General features: G+C 48.4%; 1 protein-coding gene across 3 annotated transcripts in view; it reads right to left on the bottom strand.

Annotated features, from left to right (window-relative positions):
- COL5A1 (collagen type V alpha 1 chain) overlaps positions 1 to 20,148 on the bottom strand; it is a 132,634-nt gene that overhangs the window by 23,224 nt on the left and 89,262 nt on the right. For all 3 annotated transcript variants that reach the window (XR_015278313.1, XM_086858824.1, XM_086858825.1), the window contains exons 23-38: positions 19,808 to 19,861; positions 19,241 to 19,285; positions 17,919 to 17,972; positions 15,543 to 15,587; positions 14,461 to 14,514; positions 13,044 to 13,088; positions 12,318 to 12,371; positions 11,723 to 11,830; positions 11,215 to 11,268; positions 9,431 to 9,484; positions 5,299 to 5,343; positions 4,969 to 5,022; positions 4,105 to 4,149; positions 3,514 to 3,567; positions 2,946 to 2,999; positions 899 to 952 (exon numbers count right to left, since the gene is read on the bottom strand). Coding sequence is in view for 2 of the 3 variants with exons in the window: in XM_086858824.1 (XP_086714950.1) it covers positions 899 to 952; positions 2,946 to 2,999; positions 3,514 to 3,567; positions 4,105 to 4,149; positions 4,969 to 5,022; positions 5,299 to 5,343; positions 9,431 to 9,484; positions 11,215 to 11,268; positions 11,723 to 11,830; positions 12,318 to 12,371; positions 13,044 to 13,088; positions 14,461 to 14,514; positions 15,543 to 15,587; positions 17,919 to 17,972; positions 19,241 to 19,285; positions 19,808 to 19,861 (873 nt within the window). In the remaining variant the exon portion in view is untranslated. The remainder of the gene's footprint in view (positions 1 to 898; positions 953 to 2,945; positions 3,000 to 3,513; positions 3,568 to 4,104; positions 4,150 to 4,968; positions 5,023 to 5,298; positions 5,344 to 9,430; positions 9,485 to 11,214; positions 11,269 to 11,722; positions 11,831 to 12,317; positions 12,372 to 13,043; positions 13,089 to 14,460; positions 14,515 to 15,542; positions 15,588 to 17,918; positions 17,973 to 19,240; positions 19,286 to 19,807; positions 19,862 to 20,148) is intronic.

Raw genomic sequence — 20,148 nt, 5'->3', positions numbered from 1 at the left:
AGCCCCAAGAAATTGCCACCGAACCTCATTTGCACTTGAGAAGACAGACAGAGCCGTCGGGGAATTGCCCCTAATCAGGGAATTTACAAATCAGGGACTTTACGCTGTCATTAGAGAAGACAAATTAATTACTTTCTAATTAAAGAGCTGCTCCCCAGCAGTTCAGGGAGGAAGGCTCCAGCCGAAGCCTGGTCCTGCTCGGTGTAGGCTCACTGGAGGTTGTGCTTGTTCTCATTGCACAGAGCTCGTGGTGACTGAGAGCAGAGCAGCCCAGCTCTGGCAGAGCCTGGCTCAGATGTGAGAGGGATGATTTTCCTCACAGTGACATGGAAGAGTTTGTTACAAACTCTGTAAGTGAAGTTACCATGGAAGAGCACCCTGGCATCACGTTTGCTCTGCCCTGACCACCAGCAGCTGCACAGCCCGTGGACATCTCATTTAATTCCATGTCAGCTTCAGGTCTTTGAGCTGGGTTTGTGTTTTTGAGCTGGGTTCGTGTTTTTGAGCTGGGTTTGTGTTTTTGAGCTGGGTTCGTGTTTTTGAGCTGGGTTCGTGTTTTTCAGCTGGGTTCGTGTTTTTCAGCTGGGTTCGTGTTTTTCAGCTGGGTTCGTGTTTTTCAGCTGGGTTCGTGTTTTTGAGCTGGGTTCCCACCCTACACCGGTTTTACAGCAGGGTGGTTGTGCTGAGTTCGCAGGAACCACCTCATTCACCTCATTCTAAACCCCATCCCAGCCCCTGAGCAAGGTGAGCTGTGGCTGGGGGTATTTCACACCTGCCTCAGGAATTCCAAAGGCACCTGACAAGGCTTTGCCTTCCCTGGAAAAGGAGTCCCTGCTGCACAAGCAGCTCCAGTTGAACCAGTGAAGACCAGTTGCAGGGACGAGCATTTGCTTCTTACCTGAGGTCCTACAACACCAGGGGGGCCTGGAGGGCCAGTCTTGCCTTGGAAACCCTGTTGGAGAAAGGGAAAAGACAAAGAGGTGACACTTCTGTCAAGGACTCCTCCTGTGAGGGTCACACTGCCACCAACTGTTCCTCCCCCAGAGAAACCCCTGACCAGGGTGGGCACCCAGAGGAAAAAGAAATAAGAAATCAAACAGAAAGTGGGAAAAATGTCTTTGTACATTTATAAAGGGTGAAGCAGAGGAAGAAGAAGGGATTCTTAAAGCTCAGCTCTGCTGTTTGGATGGAGCTGTTTTGGTTTGGTCATATATATTTTATATATATATATAAAAATCTGTTATGCTTGTAAAACTATAGAGGAAATGGCAATTAAAAATGCCATTAATGACTATTAAATGGCTCTTAAAAATCAGTGTGAATTTCTTCATGCTGAGCAATTCTTAAAAGCTATTTCCCTTATCCTGCTCCCCATTCTGGTGCTGATTCAGGCTCGGTTCTGTCTCAGCTCAGCTCCCAGAAGCTCGGGGGCAGCAGCACAACCCGTGGGGGCTGAGTGAAGCTTTATCTCCTCCATCAACATTTGCTGAAAGGAACCACAGCCGTGTTTGTCTCCAAAGGCTGATGAGCAGGGAAGCCTCCATGACAGCTCCTTCCAATGGCATTTTGAAGAGTGACAACGAGGAACTCTCACCACTGCAACTGTTTGGCTCTCCCAGGCTACTCCTTAAAAAGTACATTAATTATGGTTGTTACTCCAGCCTGCTGACAAGCTTGAGGAATGGCATTTAGGGCACAAGGGCTATTTTCTCATTGCCACAAAAGAGGATCAGATAAATCCCATGCCAACACTAGCCTGTCATGCTTAAATAACTCCTCCATTCTATTCTGGCTGTCTGCAGATCAGAAAATATCCTGTCACTGATGGGGAAACAGCAAAATATCCTTGGGAAATGAAAGTGCAATTTAAACTCTTATCACAGACAGGTATTTAGAGCATTTCTGTGCAGGACTTTCCTTATTAACCTGAATAAAGGGGTTTCCTTTTGTACTCTTTGAGCCTTGGGCACAGAGGTTTTAGAATCTGTCACTATTTTTTAAGAGCCAATCTTTGCAAATCTAATATGGCCAAATATCTCAGCGTGCCTGTTTGCTGCTGAGTGGGAACTTAAACAAGGGGAAGTGTTTGACACAGAGATTTCAATCTTGCACAAAGGTACACTGCACTCATCAGGCTACGGACGTAGAAAGAGCATTTCATTCATTTTTATGTTACTTTCCTTGCTTTATTTGCACTGTGAGGGGAAAAGGGGGACAAAAAAGGGACTTCTGTTGCCTGGGTCTGCAAGGGAAAGTGATCTCTGCAAGGCTGATGGCACAGGTTAACAGAGATTCTGTTTTCTGGGAGAGGCAAATTGAGGAAAGATATTAGGGAGAGCTTTCAGACCCCATAATAATTAAAAGACCATTCTCCATTCCTTGCTGCAGACTTGGAGGCTAATGCTTTTGATTCCAGTCTCAGAAGCTGATGCTGTCAAACTTCTCATTTCAAAATTTCACCTTGGCTGGAGGTGTCCTTGGATGTCATGGAAAACTCAAGGAAGACTCAATGTCAGTCAGGCTCTGGCAGGTGAAAACTCTTCACCTTTAAGTTAATCCTGGCCTGAGGACTTGGCTCAAAAATACCTCAAACACCTTGTTTTAAAATCAGTCTTACAGCATGTAAATAAATATCTGCTGCTGGGTTGAGCAGTGTTTGCACTGCATTGCTTAGCAAATGCCAGGCAAGTTAATTAAATTGTGTGATAAGTTGAGGAGGAAAAATGCATAATGTGCAAAACCTTTTTAATGCTCATTTGCTGGGAAGCGAGGAGAAGTGGGCTGCTTCCCACAGACCACCCTGAGCAGCTGGAGAGACACAGACATTCAGGGAATGCAAACAGTCCAAACGTGGGGCTGCATCTCCCCAGCAGCACAGGAGGGTTTGGAGGAACCAAAAGGAGGCTCTGGAGTAATGTCCAGTCCAAGATTATTTGGCTACTTACAGTTTCTCCTCTCTGTCCAGGGTGCCCAGGCAATCCATCCTTCCCAGGAGGACCCTGTGGGAGAAGCAGCATCACCAAGTGCTCGGTAACAAAACTGTGACAAACATTGAATCAGCCCTGCTCGCCTCAGTTCCCAGCTTTTCACAGGGAACTGGAGGTGCAGAACCCTAAGAGCTGCACCCTTTTCCTTCCCACACATCTCCCAAAGGATTTATCTTACAGGAGCTGCTCACCACACTCAGGAAATCACTCCCAAACCATTTCTGAGATCCCCCCTCAGTGTTCAACAACTGCAGAGACAGCAGTGCTGTGCTGTCCTCCATGTCCACAGAGGGAAAATAAAGAACAACCATGAAAGATCCCAGAGATCCTGACTCAGAAGGAAATGAACATTTATAATCAGCAGCAATTTACTTGGCTATTTAAAATTTGAACCCATCAGGTTGTTATAAGCGTGTATCAGAAATGCCTTTCATTGGGAATGTCATCACTTGTCAGAAAATCAGCTCAGGCTGGGTGGGAAAGACTGGATTATTCCTTAGGATGTCCCAGGAATTGAGTTACTTACAGGGGGGCCTTTTGGTCCAGGAAATCCAGTAGGTCCCTGAGGCCCTGGTGGTCCCTGGGATGAAAGACAAGCCAGAGAACTTGGTTAAGGAACCTGGAACACTTGATATGAAATATTACCTCTGTGTGAGCAGCAGGTAAGCACAAAGATCTGGAAAGCCAAATGCTGGGTGGTTGTGTAGAAAAAGTTACAAAGAGAACAAAACCCAGAAGGAGAAAAAAAAAAAAAAAAAGCAGAAATTGAGGCTAAAATCATGAAAGTCCCATTGTTTCAGGATTTCCCACCTGATTGTGATCTGGAGAAAGCAGCAGGAGGTCCTAGAGAACCACATCCTCCAGAAACTGCCTGAAATTCTGGCTGCCTGCAGTCACCCAGGGGTGACTTCTCCCTTCTCCCTCGAGTGATGCTTCCACCAAACACCCACCTGAGCCTTCCCTGGAGAGCTCAGACAGGACCTAAGGGCTGTAGGATGGCTTGGGGGCCCTCTCTCCACACCAGCACCTTTCACCTTGGAAACCCCTCAGCCCTGCAACCCCACCTGCCCTGCCACAGCACGGGACTGAGTCCTGCTTAACCCTCAGCTCATCTTACCCTTTCTCCAGGAGGACCAGGGGGGCCATCACCACCAGAGTTGCCCTTTTAGGAAGAAGAAAAACAAGAGAGCATTTCAAAAATACCCAAATCAGCATCACAGCTTCTGTGTGCAAAGGCTTCAGATGGCACCAAGCCCACGGTGACACCCAGCCCAGCAACTCCCCCAGCCCTCTCTAATAATAATTCTGTGACAGGAGCAGCAGCCAGTGACAAATGAGCAGCTGCTTGTTCCCCCCACATCCCTTCATAAAAAATCCTGGGGAGATTGGGATATTTCCACCACACAGTGACCTCCCTTGGAGAGATGAATGCCACCCCAAAGAGGAGGGATTTAACAAAAATTCATGCCAACACAAACAGACGTTTGTTTTTAGATCTGGGAGCACGGTGGTGACAATGTCTCACAACAAAAGCTTTGCTTCCACCAGGCCTGGTGATCCATGCTCAGGTAATCTGTCAGAGCCTCTGGGCTGGCTGGGAGAAAAATCCCAAATTTTTGCTTGGCTCAGCAGTGGGCTCGCTCTGGAGACCAACAGCACCACATCCCCTCACCCACAACACAGCCTAAGGGCTCTGAGGGGGTTTAAACTGTTTAAATCCCAAAAATGAGGGGTTGGGGGAGGTTTAGGGGCTGTAGGGTTCTGCTGATGTCAGGGTTGTGATGGTCTGGGCATGCACTCGATGTCCTGTTGGCTCCTGGGCCATCTCCAGAACCTGGGCACATATTTTGCCTTTGGGAATGAACCTCAGGGGGGCTCAGCTTTCCAAATCCAATGGAAAAGGAAAGGAGGGTGATGAACCAGATGCTCTCTACACCAGCACTGGCTGGGACACGACCCCAAAGGCTGCCCCAAGCCTTACCTTTGGGCCAGGTTTTCCAGTGCTTCCCCTGGGGCCTCTTTCCCCACGTGGACCCTTGAAAAGACACAAAAGGTGACATTTGAGGTCGTTCTGCTGCCCCAAGCACCTGGGGTCAACAGATCATCCCAGCAGCAGCAAGGGGTGACAGGAAAGCCATCAGAAAGATTTAAACCCCATTCACTGGTGAGACCCAGCCCCAAATCTGTGTCCCCGTGGCTGCAGCTGCTGAAGGTCAGATCCTCCCCAGTGAGGACAACAAAGCACATCCCAGTTTCCCTTTGGCCAGGACAAGGTTTGGAAAGGCACAAAGATGAAGAACTGGCTCGTTACCGTCGGACCACGCTGCCCCCTCGGACCTGGTTTGCCAGGAGTGCCCTGGAATGGAAAAGGAGAAGGGATTAGGAAGCAGCACCACAAGAGGAGCCCACGGCAGGGGAACCCACGGCAGGGGAACCCACGGCAGGGGAACCCACGGCAGAGCCTGCCACGCACAAACTGCCTCAGAACCTCTCTGCTTCTCATCTGCCATGAACAAGTCAGCACCAAGTTCACTTCCATCTCCTGATTCTTGTACTTATTTGAATTTGTAGCACTTGGGCAGGTCTGGACAGTGATCCCAATGCCCAGAGAAGCAATGCCCTCTGAAGGAATGAATCTCTTCAGGAGAAGCATCCAAAGTCCTTTAAAACCTCAAAATGCTTTCAAAGATGAGGCCACCCCCTCAGACCATGCAGTATCCCAAAAACCCAGCCAAAAACGCTTCAGCTCCGCCACCCCAACACCTGTAATCCTTTTGTCCCCACTGATCCCTGCTCCTGAGGCGGGGCAGGGTCCTCACCCCGCTGCTCCCACGTGTTGCTGTGGGATTTGGCAGGTGTGACAGCAGATTCCTGCTCAGAGCAGGCACACAGGCCAATCCAGCTGCCCCACACATTTCCAATCTTCCCTAACTCAGAGCTAAACAAGGAATTCCAGGAGTCATTTCTCAGTGGGATCTGACAGCTGCACTCAGCTCCCTGGGACTGGGATTAATCCTGCCATGGAAAAAGCACAGGCTGCTCCACCGAAATCTGGCAGCAGATTAAGCTGTGCCTAAAAGCAAAGGGATAGCCTAAAAGCCCAGCCTTGTGTCAAGTGGCCAAAAACCCCCAGAGAAGTTTGACTCTGCCCGTGTGGACCTGCAGCCCGTTCATGGCACCAATCACCTGTGAAAGGGAAGGGGAGGAAGCCTCGATTCCCATGGAAGAAACACTGGGTGCTTAAAATATCCCTTTTCCGTTTTCTGCCCCAAATCCATCACCTCACTGCGCTGCCTGCTCGGCTCTGACACTCATTAACCAGCAGAACATAAAACAGGAGCTGCAAAACTTTACCATCAACTTTCTTCCAGCTGCTAAAATTAGTCCTGCTGAATCTTCCTTGTTCTGCAGCTCCATTTATTAAAGCCTGCTGGCATTTTTTTTTTTTTTTTTTTTGTTAATTAATTACAAAATTCACTTTAAAGTACTCCAGCTGGTTTTCTTGGAGCTCTGGGAGGCTAAATTGGGAGCAGGTGGGGAGGAGGGGGTGCTGCCTCCCCTCAGGTAGCCCCACACTCCTCTTCTTCTCCCACAATTCTATTTTTAAGCTAAATTTCCCCCTGCTTATTGCTGTCATTAATCATGCATTCAGCCCCATGTACAGTTGCAAAGAATTTATATTCCCTGCAAATGTACACAGACCTATATTTTTCAAACAAGGATTTTGATGTGAAGGCAGCTAAATTCAGATTATTTTCGAGGCACACCAAGAAAGAGTTGGATTTAGGGACCTCCACGCTATTTCCCCCTGCAAATGGTAGAAAATAGCTCTTAAAATAAGATTTATTATTCATGTTAATTATTGATTTCATGAGCAAGTCTTGAAATGATCCTGAGCCCACCTGGAGCTGAGGTGATGGGCAGCTCTTAGGGGATTTAATGGGTCAGAATTCTCCAAAAGCACCAAACAGAGAATCAAAGGCTGCTCTGGGTTGGAAGAGACCCTAAAGCTCAGCTCATTCCAAACGTTCCCATGGGCAGAGACACCTTCCACGATCCCAGGTTGCTCCAAGCCCCATCCAAAATCACTCCAAGCTCTTTTAAATAGTTTTATTCCATCTTTCCTGCAGGTTGTTTTCAAATTCTGGAAGGCCACAATCAGCTCACCCCAAAGTTTCTCTTCTCCACCAATCCCAATTCTCCCAGTCTTTTCCCAGACTCATCCTTTAATCATCTTCATCCCTTTTTTCCTTCCCTATTTTTACCTTTCCAGCCCTTTTTTGTACAACTGAGCAGCCACGAGCTGAACTTTTGTGTTTGGGGATGTTCAGCACATCAGCACTAAAATTCAGCTGCCTGTGCAGGTCCTGCCCTTCCACCTTTGATTTTCACCTTTTGTTTTTTAATTATTTAAGACCTTGGGAAGATTCTTGGTGCTGCTGAAACAACAAGCTGGAAAGCTGAGTTCCATTTTGGGAGAGAAATGTGGGATTTGCATGATTTTGGCCACATAAACGAGGGAATTGAAGAGCAAAATGTGAATTTGTGATAAAGAAAAGACAAACAAATGATTTGGGGTTGTTGCAGCTGCAAATTGAGTTATTCCACAATGAACTGAAGGAGGAAATCTTGGAAATTCTCTTTCTTGAATCCATGTGAACACACTCACAAACCCAGCAAATTGAGTGGTCTTAGGAGAAGCAGAGGGGGATTTATCAAGTTGGACTCAACGAGGCTTAAATTAAGATGAGGACTGGAGCAGAGTGACCCCAGGTCAGACTATAATCCTGTATATAATTGCTTTTCTCTTCTTTCAAATGGGATACTTGGGAGAAAATAAAATAGTAAAAATAGAGATGGATCACAAAGCTGTTACTGAAAATCAGTATTGCTGCTACTCTTAAATTTCCAAGCTGAGCTCCTGTTGCTAATGGAAAGATTTGTCCATGAAAATCTCTCTCTACACTGATAAAGTGAATGCAGGTTGATGAATTGTGTATTAAATGGTAGAAATGGTCTAATCACCCATTGAAAATTAAAAAAAAATAAAAAATTAGAAATTGGAATTACCATGAAATAAATCAACATTTGATAGGTTAAGAAACCATTTTTACATTCCTGAACTGTAGAAATGTGTGGCCTGCCAGGGTGTAACTAAATATCCTCACAACCTCTGTTAAAGGCACAAAGCTCATTTGGAATAAAAGTGAGGAAAACGCTGAATTTTCATCTTCTCATGGCTTGGTTCTGAAGCTGGGTCCTTTCCCATGGGATCTGCTCCCTCCCCAGTCTCTTTCAGGCTGGATAATGCCAAAATTCAAGCCTAAACCCCCTCAGGGTTTGTTCCAGCCTCAGAAATGCCCAGCTCCTGGTACCTTCTCCACTCCCTGGAAGGTTTCCTGTCCCAGATGGGTTTGATTCCATCCCAGAATAAAATCATTCATGGATGCTCAAGGATTCAAAGCAGCACATCCCTCCCCTGCCGTTCTACACCCCCCAAAAACCCAGCCCAGGGGTTTTATTGCTGGATATTTGAGAAGGAGAAGAGTAATTCCAGGGAATTCCAGGCTGAATTTCCTGGCCTCCCTCCTCCTGCCCAGCCAGAGCAGAAGGAAGGATGAGGATGAGCATTTGTAGTTCCAAATGAAATGAAATAATAAAAAAGGGGAGTGGATAGAACCCAAATTGCAGTGGCAGGATATTAATGCAGTGCAAAGTGATTTATGTTTGCTGGGCTCCTCTCAAAGCCGTCTGTTAGAAGTCATTTCTATTTAAATGAGAGTAAAAAGGAAACTAATTCCACTTGCTGTCCTCACTCCCCCTTCTTGTCAGTGTGACCGGAGCTGGTGCAGAAAATGACTTTGTTTGTACTCTGAATCCTTTAATTTGAGCATGTTCTGCAGCAGATAAAAAATAAATCAGTATATTTAGACAATTCCTATTCTGAGAGAAGGCTGTGGAGGTGGGGTGAGAGGCAGAGACAAGGCTGGGGGATGAAACCCCCTGATTTTCAGGGTGTCTCTGAATTTTGAGCAGCTTATTAAAAGCACTGAGAGTGTTCTCAGCCATGCATTTAGAATTTCAAGTTAGGTGAAAGATGGTTTTGGCTGCTTCTGAACAGACTCAGCCATCTCTAATAATTACTGTTAATTAAAGAGCTCTTTGTGCCCTGAGCAAAGTCTGACAGCACGGGGAGGATTCAGGTTCAGAGGAGCCTCTTAAAATATCCTGAGGGGAAAATTTCCAGGGTTTAATTGGGAAGCTGCTGGCTGTGCTGCCACCACCATCCTCCCGTCCTGCAGCAGGAACCTCGTCCTGGGATGAGCCTTTTTGGGCAATTCCTAAATGGAAAAGCCTCTGGAGCAGCATCCCAGCAATGGAATGCTCCCCACATCTCTCTGGAGAGAAACCAGTCAGTGAAAAGCGGAAAAAGGAGCTCTTACCCGTGTGCCCTTCTCTCCGTTGGCTCCTGGAAATCCTGGGAAGCCGATGGAGCCCTTGGGAAGAGCAGACAGAGAGGGAGAGGCTCAGGACACAGCAGGGACAGCTCTGCCACCCCCAGCAGCCCCCACCGGCCTGGAGTGACCCCAGAGCTCCCAGCCCTTGTCCCTTGAACCTCCCTCCAATAACAGCAAAACCACCAGCCCTGGGGTGACCTCAGAAACTCAATTTGCTCCAAAAACACCACCAAAAAAAAATAACCATGGCTCATTAGCAGTCACTGCAAAGACCCAAGGCCAGGGTTGTGATGGGAGCCCAGGAAGGATTCGGGATTTTTAGCTCCTAAGTCACTCTGGTGCGCATGAAAATTTAACTCTGGCTTGTTCCTTTCTGATGTCAGTGCCTGGAGAATTGCTGCTGCTTTTAAAATATGGATTAATCCAAGAAATGCAAAAAGACACCCCCCCCAACCCTACTCCAGATATAAAATGCAAATGAAAAAATAAACCAGCCCCACCACGAGCAGGAAACAATCTCTTGCAGATAATTATGTCTCCAGAATTAAACAAGCCTGGGTTGGTTGTTTTTGGTTTTTTTTTAAGCAGTGAACATGAATAATAAAATACGATTCTTACAAAAAAGTTAACAAAGACAGAAGTTCCTAAAGCCTCCAGGGCATGCAAAAACTGGGCTGGAGCCTAAGTCTATGGAGTGGAATTCACAGTTTTAAATTAAAAAAATGCCTTGAAAATGGCCCAAACAGAGGTGGGCGTGGAGAGAAACTAGAAAGGATGTTTGCAAATATGCAAATGGAAGCTTTATTTTCATTTCAGGGAGACCCTGAGTCATTAGCTATTCTCCTTAATTAATTAGATAGCGCTATCTTGGAGGATAAAAACCCTAATCCAAGGAGAAGGACTGTAATGCCTTTTAGCAGCAGGAAAGCTCCCAGGGAGCCTGCTTGGATCCATCCCTGCACATCCCAGCCCTTCTCCAGCTCTTCCCACCACTTTGGGACTGAAGCCATGAACAGCCAGCCCCTGAATTCCACCAGCTCAAACCCTATTTTTGTCCATCCCTATTTTTGTCCTGCATGAGTGGGAAGGAGGGAGCTCATCCCACAAGTGGGGGCTGAGCTGGACTGTGTCCCTGGGCTTCCCATCTCATCCCATCCCAAATCCCATCCAATCCCATCCCAAATCCCATCCCATCTCATCCCAAATCCCATCCCATCCCATCTCATCCCAAATCCCATCCCAAATCCCATCCCAAATCCCATCCCATCCCAAATCCCATCCCAAATCCCATCCCAAATCCCATCCCAAATCCCATCCCATCCCAAATCCCATCCCATCCCATCCCAAATCCCATCCCATCCCAAATCCCATCCCAAATCCCATCCCATCCCAAATCCCATCCCATCCCATCCCAAATCCCATCCCATCCCAAATCCCATCCCATCCCAAATCCCATCCCAAATCCCATCCCATCCCAAATCCCATCCCAAATCCCATCCCAAATCCCATCCCAAATCCCATCCCATCCCAAATCCCATCCCAAATCCCATCCCAAATCCCATCCCAAATCCCATCCCATCCCAAATCCCATCCCAAATCCCATCCCAAATCCCATCCCAAATCCCATCCCATCCCAAATCCCATCCCATCCCATCCTAAATCCCATCCCATCCTAAATCCCATCCCAACCCAAATCCCATCCCATCCCAAATCCCATCCCATCCCAAATCCCATCCCATCCCATCCCAAATCCTATCCCATCCCGTTACCTTCGGGCCCTGCCTGCCCGGGTACCCAGGCAGTCCTGGCACGCCGAGTTTCCCCTGGAACACAAGGAACATTGTGTTAGACCTTTGGAGCCTGCAGGAAGGGGGATGCCAAGCACAGGGAGGAGCAGATGGGACTGGGATTAACCTTTGGGGCACGGAGGGAATCCCAGTGGGGAGATGCAGAGTGAGGGCTGTAACTGTGCTGGGAACCAGCTGGGAATGGTTGGGGTTTTATTTAAATTAGACTGGGGTTTTATTTAAATTCATTTAAGTTAAACTTTTCAATTTCTCCATTTATTCCCCTCTGATCTTTTTATCTGATCTTTTTTAGCTGTACCCAAACAAAGCCCAAAAAACCAAAGCCTCGACATGGCTGCCCTAAACTCACCTCTCTCAGGCCTCCCTTCACACAAATCTCCCACAGCTCCTCTTCACCCCAAAACACCCCTGAGACAGCCAAAAATGGTGGGGTTTAGTGTGAAACATGGAATTCCCATCCTGGGCTCACCTTCTCTCCAGCAGGCCCAAGAGGACCCGGATCTCCATTGGGGCCAGAGCGACCTTTGGGACCTTCGGGCCCATCCTCACCCCGAGGGCCGGGGGGGCCAATTTCCCCCTGTTAATTACGAGAGAAACGTTAATTAGACAGGCAGGTCCCTGTGTTTGCTGCCAGAGAGGTTCTGTGGAGCTGCTCTGGGAGAAAGCTGGCCTTCAGCAGGAGGCTCAGGGGAGATCAAACTGTGCAGCGTGACCAAAGCACCGGGGTTTCATTCCCACAACATCCAGGTGTTATCCCATCCACACCCGGAATATCTCCACAAAACCAGGTTTCATTAGCTGGGACTGAAGCCCTTTTCCCTCCCTCCCACTTCCCAAACTGTGGCTGGATGTGCAGAGCACGCCCTGGGAAGTGTTCGATTGAGGGCTGAGGCGGCAGCTGCAGGATAATGATGGGAATTATTGGGAAATCTGAGCTGCTGACATGGGCTGTGACACTGCCAGCTCCAGCACAGGGGACAGCAGTGTCACTGTCACACAGGGGAGCAGGAGAGAACAGCCTTCTCCGAGCTGCTGGATTGATCCCAAGGGTCCCAGACTCTCACCCGATCTCCTTTGATGCCCATGTCACCTTTGAAGCCAGGGAAACCATCTTCACCCTGAAAATGGAGAAGGGAAAAATCACCCAAGGTGTAGAGATGGGGGAGAAATGGGAAATTAAAGTTTCTCAAGCCTCATTTGTCTGAGGAGGACAAGCTGAGGTCCACACATTGCTTTCTCCAGGTCCTTGGGGTGCACAAACAGGAATGGAAACCCACCCCAAACCCCACAGAGCCCCCACGGTGTCCCCAGAGGTGCCCTGCATCCCATCCTGGCTGCCAGCCTGCATCACAAACGGGCCCAACATGAGCAGCAAGACCTTGGCAGCACTGGGAACCAATTATTTCTGAAGTAGAACTGGTTTTATTTTCACAGAGGAGGTTTTACACCTGGCTCCCAGGCAGCCTCCAGGACACTGCAATATTTCCTTCAGCCAAGAAGGTTTAATTGCAGATTAATCAATAATGCATCTCATCCTCCAGCCAATCCCTGACAGGCACTGAAAACACTTGCCAGGAAGTTTTAAAGTTTGGGAGATCCAAAGCTAAAACTGCTGCATTTGCTGCTGAATTGCTGGGAAGGGGCAGGAATGAAGGAAATGTGCTCAATCCCGGTTTTTTCCCCCCAAGAAAAACCCCTTGCACGGGAGAAAACTTCCCAGGGAAGATCCTGTGGGATCCACCTGCAAAAATGCTCAGAAATTGCAGAAACACAACCCAAACTGAACTCACCTTTTCCCCCTTGGTGCCTTTCAACCCACGAACTCCATCTGCTCCCTTGAGAGAGAAACCAAGATGTTACCAGGGTATGGGTAAAGTTTAGAGTGAATTGTGGTGATTTCTGCTTTCTTTGATGTTTAATTGTATCTCTGCAAACTGTGATGCTCCTAAACATGTTTTAATTAAATATCAGCTGCTGCCCTCTGGCTTTTGGCTCATCAGGGAGCATCTTATGGTCCCAAATCTCTGTTCTCTTGATTTGGTAGTTGGGGTTGGTGGATTCTATCAAAAAGCTCTGTTTTCAAGGATAAAATTCACTATGAGTTTTTTTTTCTGTCTATATTTACCACAAGAACTGGAAAAAAAAGTCAGATATCCACACCAGCACAAGAAAAAACACCACTTTTGTTTTTTTTTTTAAAAAAGGGGAATAATACTTTGCATGGGTATTTTAATTTTTTCTTCCTTTTAGCATGTCAAGGAAAAATATAATTAAAAATCCATCAAGATTTGTGCAGCAGAACAGGGCTCTGGTAAGGGAGGAAAGATCTAAAAGTTATTTATGGCTAGAAACCCAACCAGACACTTTTTTTTTTTTCCAAGCTGGGGGCTCGTGCAGTTCAAGTTCATTTGCCTGTGGGAAGCAAAACCTTGACTGTGGAGTTTGGTGCAAGACACAATTTCTTTAACTCCCTCTAATGTGGAGCAGTTCCACTTTAAAGGGAAATCCAACATTCCCTAATGGATCACTCTGTCCTCTTCTGCAGCCTTGCAGGAAATGAGCTGGGATTGTGCTCTGGTGAAACACATCCCACGTCAAAGTTTGAAGGTGGAACAGCAAATGGGTTTGAGAGGGTTTAACCTCACCTGTCCCCCTCCCCAAGCTGTGTTTGTATTTGCCAGTGCAGATCCCTGTGGATTCAGGGGATTTTTGGGATGCAGGATGCATCTGCAGCTGAATGAATACATCCTGATGGGTGTAAAACCAGAGGAAAATGGGGAAAAAATCCCCCACTGCTTCATCAGCAGCCAGAATGAGGCAGGAGCTGGAATAGAATGCATGGAAAAGAACAGGGCTGAGACAGGCTGGGCCTGGCAAGGTTTGGGATCAGGAGCTTGGAAAGCCGGATTTGTGCTGGGAAGAGCCTGCTCTGGTTTATGAACCTTGTTAAACTGGGGCTGAGATTTCCTCTGCTTGTAAACTGGGAAGAATTGGGGAATTAGGAGGGAAATCCCTGCAAAGTGCTGAGCTGGGCTTGTTGAGGAGCAGGAAATTCGTGATCCCCATGGATAAAACGCTGGAGCAAGAGTCGCTGTAGCAATAAACGCAGGTGGTGACTGAGGTGGCCCTGAGTGCACATCTGTGCCCCCAGCAGTGTCCAGCACAGGCTGGAGAATTCCAATGGACACTGCTCCTGCATCTCCTTACCTTGACTCCACGTGGTCCTGGATAACCAATGGGGCCCTGGGGACCTGGGGGACCCTGAGGGGACGAGATGCAAACGAGAAAAATGCGTCAAGAACCAACCCAAAGGTGCAGTGATGAGGGGAGGGGATGGGAAACAAAACTCCTGTTTCCCACATGGGAAAGGAGTAGCAGCAGCCACCTGAAAATAGCCCAAAATAGCCCCAAATAACGCAAAGTAGCCCAAAACAGCCCAGGGAGCTGCAGGAGCATCACCTCCAGCAGGTGTGGTGGGCTGAGCTGGTGGCAAAGATCCATCCAACAGGAAAGGGAGGATGAGGAGGGTCAGGATGGCAAAAACTTGTTAGAAAGGGGATTAATACACCTGCTATGATTTGTGTTTTGGGTTGAAGAAAACCATGGAGGAGGAACGTGTTCTGCTGCCTCCCTGCTTCCAAACCACCCTGGTGATGGTCACAGGGATCAGCCCCAAACCATTTTGATTTCTCCAGAGGAAAGGTCGGAATTTTCAGCCTCCTGTGACACCAGTGGGACAAATCTGCCCGTGGGTTGTGTCCAGCAGCACCCAGCACTCCTGGGTGTCCACCCAGCTGGGCTGAACTCTAAGCAGAGACTTCTGACAAGTGCAATGTTTTCTGAGAGCCTGGGCTGCAGCAGGAATGCAGCTGGCAAATCTCCTGGACAGACAGACTGGTGCATAATTCAAGGGTTTTGGCCTCTGGCAATAATCTCAAATATATCGTTAAAGAGGGACTTGGAGGGGGAAGGGGGGGGAAAAAAAAAATCTATTTTCTATGTTCCCTGTGCCACAAAGGATATTTATTTGTGTCTGTCAAGAGCAAGCTTCCCTTCCCAGGTTCAGTCTTGGTGTGGTCTGTGGAGCACTAGTGGCCAGGAGAGCTGGGAGGAGCTCAGAAGAGACACCCAGAGATCAAATCTGGGCTCAGCTTCCAAATTTCTGCTGGGTTTGCTTCTCAGCACCTGCCCTGCCCCACATCCCTGACCCCCTGGCCATCCCTCTGGAGATCCATCCCAGCTGCCCTGGTGCTCCTCTTGGCAGAGCTGAGGGTCCTGTGGGTACCTACCTGACTCCCTTTCTCCCCAGGAGGACCCTCCTTGCCAGGATGACCCTGTGGATAAAAGAGACAAAGAAAAGAGCATTTTGGAGTTTAGGGTGCATTTAATGCTTTGGTAGCTGGGATTTATTTGTCAGAGGGAGCTGCTCCCCAGGAAGCTCCTACTGACACAAGAGGCCCCCCTGAAGCCTTGCTTTTCCTGAAGGGAAGAGAGCAGCATTTGGATCCTCGGTGCTTTTCTACCTCATTATTTCTAATTTTCCCCTTCAGCACCTCCCAGCAGAGCAGCAGGAAGCATTCTGGAATATTCTCTGCCCTGCAGAGCACCTGGATGAGTTCAGCAGGAAAGCAGCACAGGGATTTTGCAGGTAGGAGAACAGATAAAACCCTGGTGGCAGGAACCTTGTGAAGGTCACAAGATTCCCAGCCTGGTCAGAGCTCCTCATTAATTCCTGGAGTCCTGCACCAGATCCCATGACAAGTGCTCAGCTCCCCTGCATCCCTGCTAGACAGAGGCTGGCTGGAGGCTGGCCAGCATTCCTCTTGGGATTTGATGCTGAATAATTCAGCATCCCAGAGTTTCCAACATGTTCTCATCACCAGCCTTTAGAGCCTTTTGCTGGGGGAAAAAATCAAAGTGTGACTTGCCTCAGGTAGAGTTGGGAGGGTCAGTGAAAAATCCAGGAAAGTGGTTTTGAGTGGTTTCCCTACAGCTGGAGCCAAAATGGAGCTGGGATGGGAAATAAGTTTTGGTTTGGCAATATCTACAATATCAATGACCCCTAAAGGGCACTCACTGCACATCCAGGCACCTTTGGTTTTTAAGGATGATGGAAGCACATCCAGCTGCTCTAAAGCCATTCTGACCTCACTGGTGTCTTCACTGAACTCTGTCCTTTAAATACACAAATTTCTACCAGTATAGCAAAGAAAATGATGAGTGTTGTCCATCATCAGTTTCAGAAGGGAACGTCAGACAAACCAGACTTCCTAAACCAGGATGGTTTAATAAAGGAACAAAATGACAGCTGCCATTCTTCCATCAGCAAATCAGGGCAGAAAGCTCCAATCTCAGCTTGCCCTGTGATTTTAATGGCACAAAGGATCCATAAAACCACTCCTGCCTTCAGCTCCAGGATGAACCTACAGCAGGATTTTGAAAGCTTTGGTCCATTTTGCACTAAATCATCCCCATTTGCACTGTGCCCATCTCCCTGGCTGTCCTGAGATCACAAATTAATGGGCAGCTCTCACAGCGAGGCCCTCAGGGATTTTCAGGGATTTTTCAAGACAGATTTCTATAAATAGAACACTTTTTGTCCTTAGAAAGAGCAACCCAAACCCTCAAACGCTGCCCACCTGTGGGGAAGGTCCCTGTGCATGCACAGACACACGTCCTGTCCTCTGCAGCTCCTCCACAGCCTCCAGGCTGCTCAAAAATAAGAGTTTCTGCAGCAGAACCTCCCAGGAGGCTGCTGCAGGAATTTCACATCAAAACCTACAGATTTAGAGATGTCCTGGGCTTTGCTGGAGCTGCTCTGTTGACTCAGCTAACAATTGTACGGATGTTCCAAGTGCCCTCTGTAGGAATGGTGATCCCAGGCTGGGAAATGTCATTTTGATTTTTTTCTTTCTTTCTTTCTCTTTTTTTTTTTTTTCTCTCGGGCCGTGCTCTGCATTTGCAAAATGAAACAATTTTGCTGGGTTTTTATTTCATTCTTAAATGAATGTCTCTCTGAGATGGGTAACAATGAGATGGGGTTGAAAGGCCGGGGATTTCTTTGAGGCTGATTTCTGCAGTGAGGAGTAAATGATGTTTAAAGTGGGATTAGAGAGGGGGAAGGTTCTGGAATGGAACACTGACAGGTAATCTCCACCTGCTCCTATCACCTGTGTGCAGGGGTAGAGACAGGAGCGCCCCAGGCAGTGCTGGGATGGGAATAAACACACACAGGATCCAGCCCTGCCTCAGGAGCTGCCGGCATCCAGAGCACAAAGGAGGAGGAAGAGGAGGGGAAAGAGAGCCTGAAGAGATGCTGAGAAGCAGCCAGGGTGAGCAAAGCTGTGGTGGGGCTCCCCAAACCAATCCCAGCCTCCAAAGAGGCTGAGCTGACCTTGCAGCATGTTGGTTTTTTCCACATTAAACTTTTTTTTTCCCCCATGTTAAACTGTCTTTTCTTCCATATTAAACTCTCTTTATTTCCATTCTAAACTCTCTTTATTTCCAGATTAAACCACCTTTATCCCAACCCATTGCTTTTCTTGGTTTTACCCTTCCCATTCCCTCCTTTTCAGCTGTGAGGGGCTCAGATCACGACCTGGGGCCATTCCAGGGTGGGAGGATGCAGGAGAAGCCCCCCAGGGAATCAGGAGAGGAGCACTTACCGGAGGCCCATCAGCACCAGGCATGCCAGGGAGACCAGGTTTGCCCAGCGGGCCCTAAAACCAAACAGAAAATCAATCAGAGCCTCCAGAGCATCCAGAGCACGAGGATTCCTGCTTTTCCCAGCTGTGAGAGGCTGCAGAGATGGAAAAGCTGGCACAGGTTGTAGGGAATCCATTTATTTCTGTGTTCCAGCATCCTGGGATGCTGCAGGGCTGTGCTGGCACCTCACACACAGCAATGGGAGCCCCACGGGAGCTTCAGGCACCACATCCCACCAAAATCCCGGGGTGCTGGCTGAGGGCAGGGTGAGGATATCAAACTCTGGGGTCACAGAGCCAAGAAATGCCTTGTTTTTGGTGAAAAACGGCAAAAGAGAGGAGCTCCCCAGGTGAATGGGCTGGCTGCTGTAAGGCTTTTAATTAGCTTTTAATTAACTGCTGGTTTCCCACACATTGGGAGATGCCACCTGTGTGACAGAGCTGTCAGTGTGCCCCTTCCCAGGGGGATTATTGATAATCCCACTCCAAACGAGCAGGAGGGGACACACAGGGACACACTCACAGGGTCCCTGCTCTGTGGGAGCTGAGAAAACCCTGAACGACCCCTTGGAAGGGAAAAACTTCTCCTCTAAATCCTGCTGGTTCCAGAGCTTTTGGGAGGAACTTCTCCTCCTTTAATTCTGCTGGTTCCAGAGCTCTTGGGAGGAACTTCTCCTCCTTTAATTCCTGCTGGTTCCAGAGCTCTTGGGAGGAACTTCTCCTCCTTTAATTCCTGCTGGTTCCAGAGCTCTTGGGAGGAACTTCTCCTCCTTTAATTCTGCTGGTTCCAGAGCTCTTGGGAGGAACTTCTCCTCCTTTAATTCCTGCTGGTTCCAGAGCTCTTGGGAGGAACTTCTCCTCCTTTAATTCTGCTGGTTCCAGAGCTTTTTGGGGGGGAAGCTTTTCCCCCTTTGAATTCTGCTGGTGCAAGGCCAGCACCAACCCCACATCAACAGCCAGAAAATCAGAGGCAGAGGGAAGGGGTCCATGGGCTCTTCCCATTATTATCCCACTCAGACTCTCAAAACCCACAGAAAAAGATGATTTTCAATCCTCTCCTCATGTTTTACCATAGGCTGCCTTCAAAATGTTTCTCCTCAGAGGGGAAATGAATGCAAATATGATGAATTAGAGGTAAACCGAGCTGGCTTGATCTCTCCTCTGTCTGGAATGAGAGGCATTAGACTTTCATGGCCACGGCTGCAAACAGATGTTGCACATGGGGCAAAGGAGCAGAATGCAAATCCATGGCTGAGGGAGGCCAGAGCTGAATTTCAACTCACTTTCTCTCCTGGGGGACCGATGGCACCTTGTGGACCTGGAAGACCCTGTGAAAAGCCAAAGAAAAAATAAAAATCAAGGTTGTTAAGGAGCAACCTCCTTCCAAATGTGCATTATTTTAGTGCCTGTGAGGGCTGGGGATTTCCCCAGCTCCATTCATTCCCAAAATGTCTTGTGAGGGACAATAAGGTGTCTGGAGAGCTGCAGGGGCTGTGTGCAGCCAGGCTGAGCCCAGGAGGAGAACAGGGATGCTCTGAGGAGCAGGATTCCCTGAGAGCCATGGGAAAAGCCTGGCTAGCTCTGTTGTCCACCTGGCTCTGGAGGAACTGGACACAGAGGTGTTAAACATCTCAAGATGGGACTTGGCCAAAGAGACTTCCTGGAGCTGTTCTGGCTGTGCCTCAGCCAGGTGAGAGCTGGGGGATCCCACACTGGGGCATTTGCAAGAAGATATTGGACCAGAAATGTTTCCTGGAGCCTCAAGCTGGATTTCTCAAAATGCTGCTCCCATTTCTGGTGCTGAATTCTGCCCTCTTTTCCCAGCTGTGGAGAAGGAGATTTGTTCTTACCTGAGCCCCTGGGTTCCCCTGCTGTCCTGGGGGCCCTGGCTCGCCCTGGGGGCCCTGTGAGGAGACAAGGGCAGGGGTGAAGGGGGGAAAGGTGAGAGGGAGCTGGAATTCCTGAGTGCCCCCAGCCATATCCCTGTACTCCCACTGCCTGGATACCCCTGAGCTGGAGCCACACCCTCCCACCCTCCCTGAACCTGCTCCCAGTCACCAAGAGCTCCTGCAAACAGCTCTTCCCACTGGGAAAAGGAAGGGAGAAGTGACTTCAAGGCACACTGACTCCTCTCCAAGGATTTCCAGCCCAAAGGAGCTGAGCAGGGCTCTGACACCACCTGGCTCTGCAT

The sequence above is a fragment of the Cyanistes caeruleus genome, chromosome 20 (genome assembly GCF_971803275.1).
Source record: "Cyanistes caeruleus chromosome 20, bCyaCae1.hap1.1, whole genome shotgun sequence".
Taxonomy (NCBI): domain Eukaryota; kingdom Metazoa; phylum Chordata; class Aves; order Passeriformes; family Paridae; genus Cyanistes; species Cyanistes caeruleus.
This window is presented reverse-complemented; position numbering and strand designations above follow the sequence as displayed.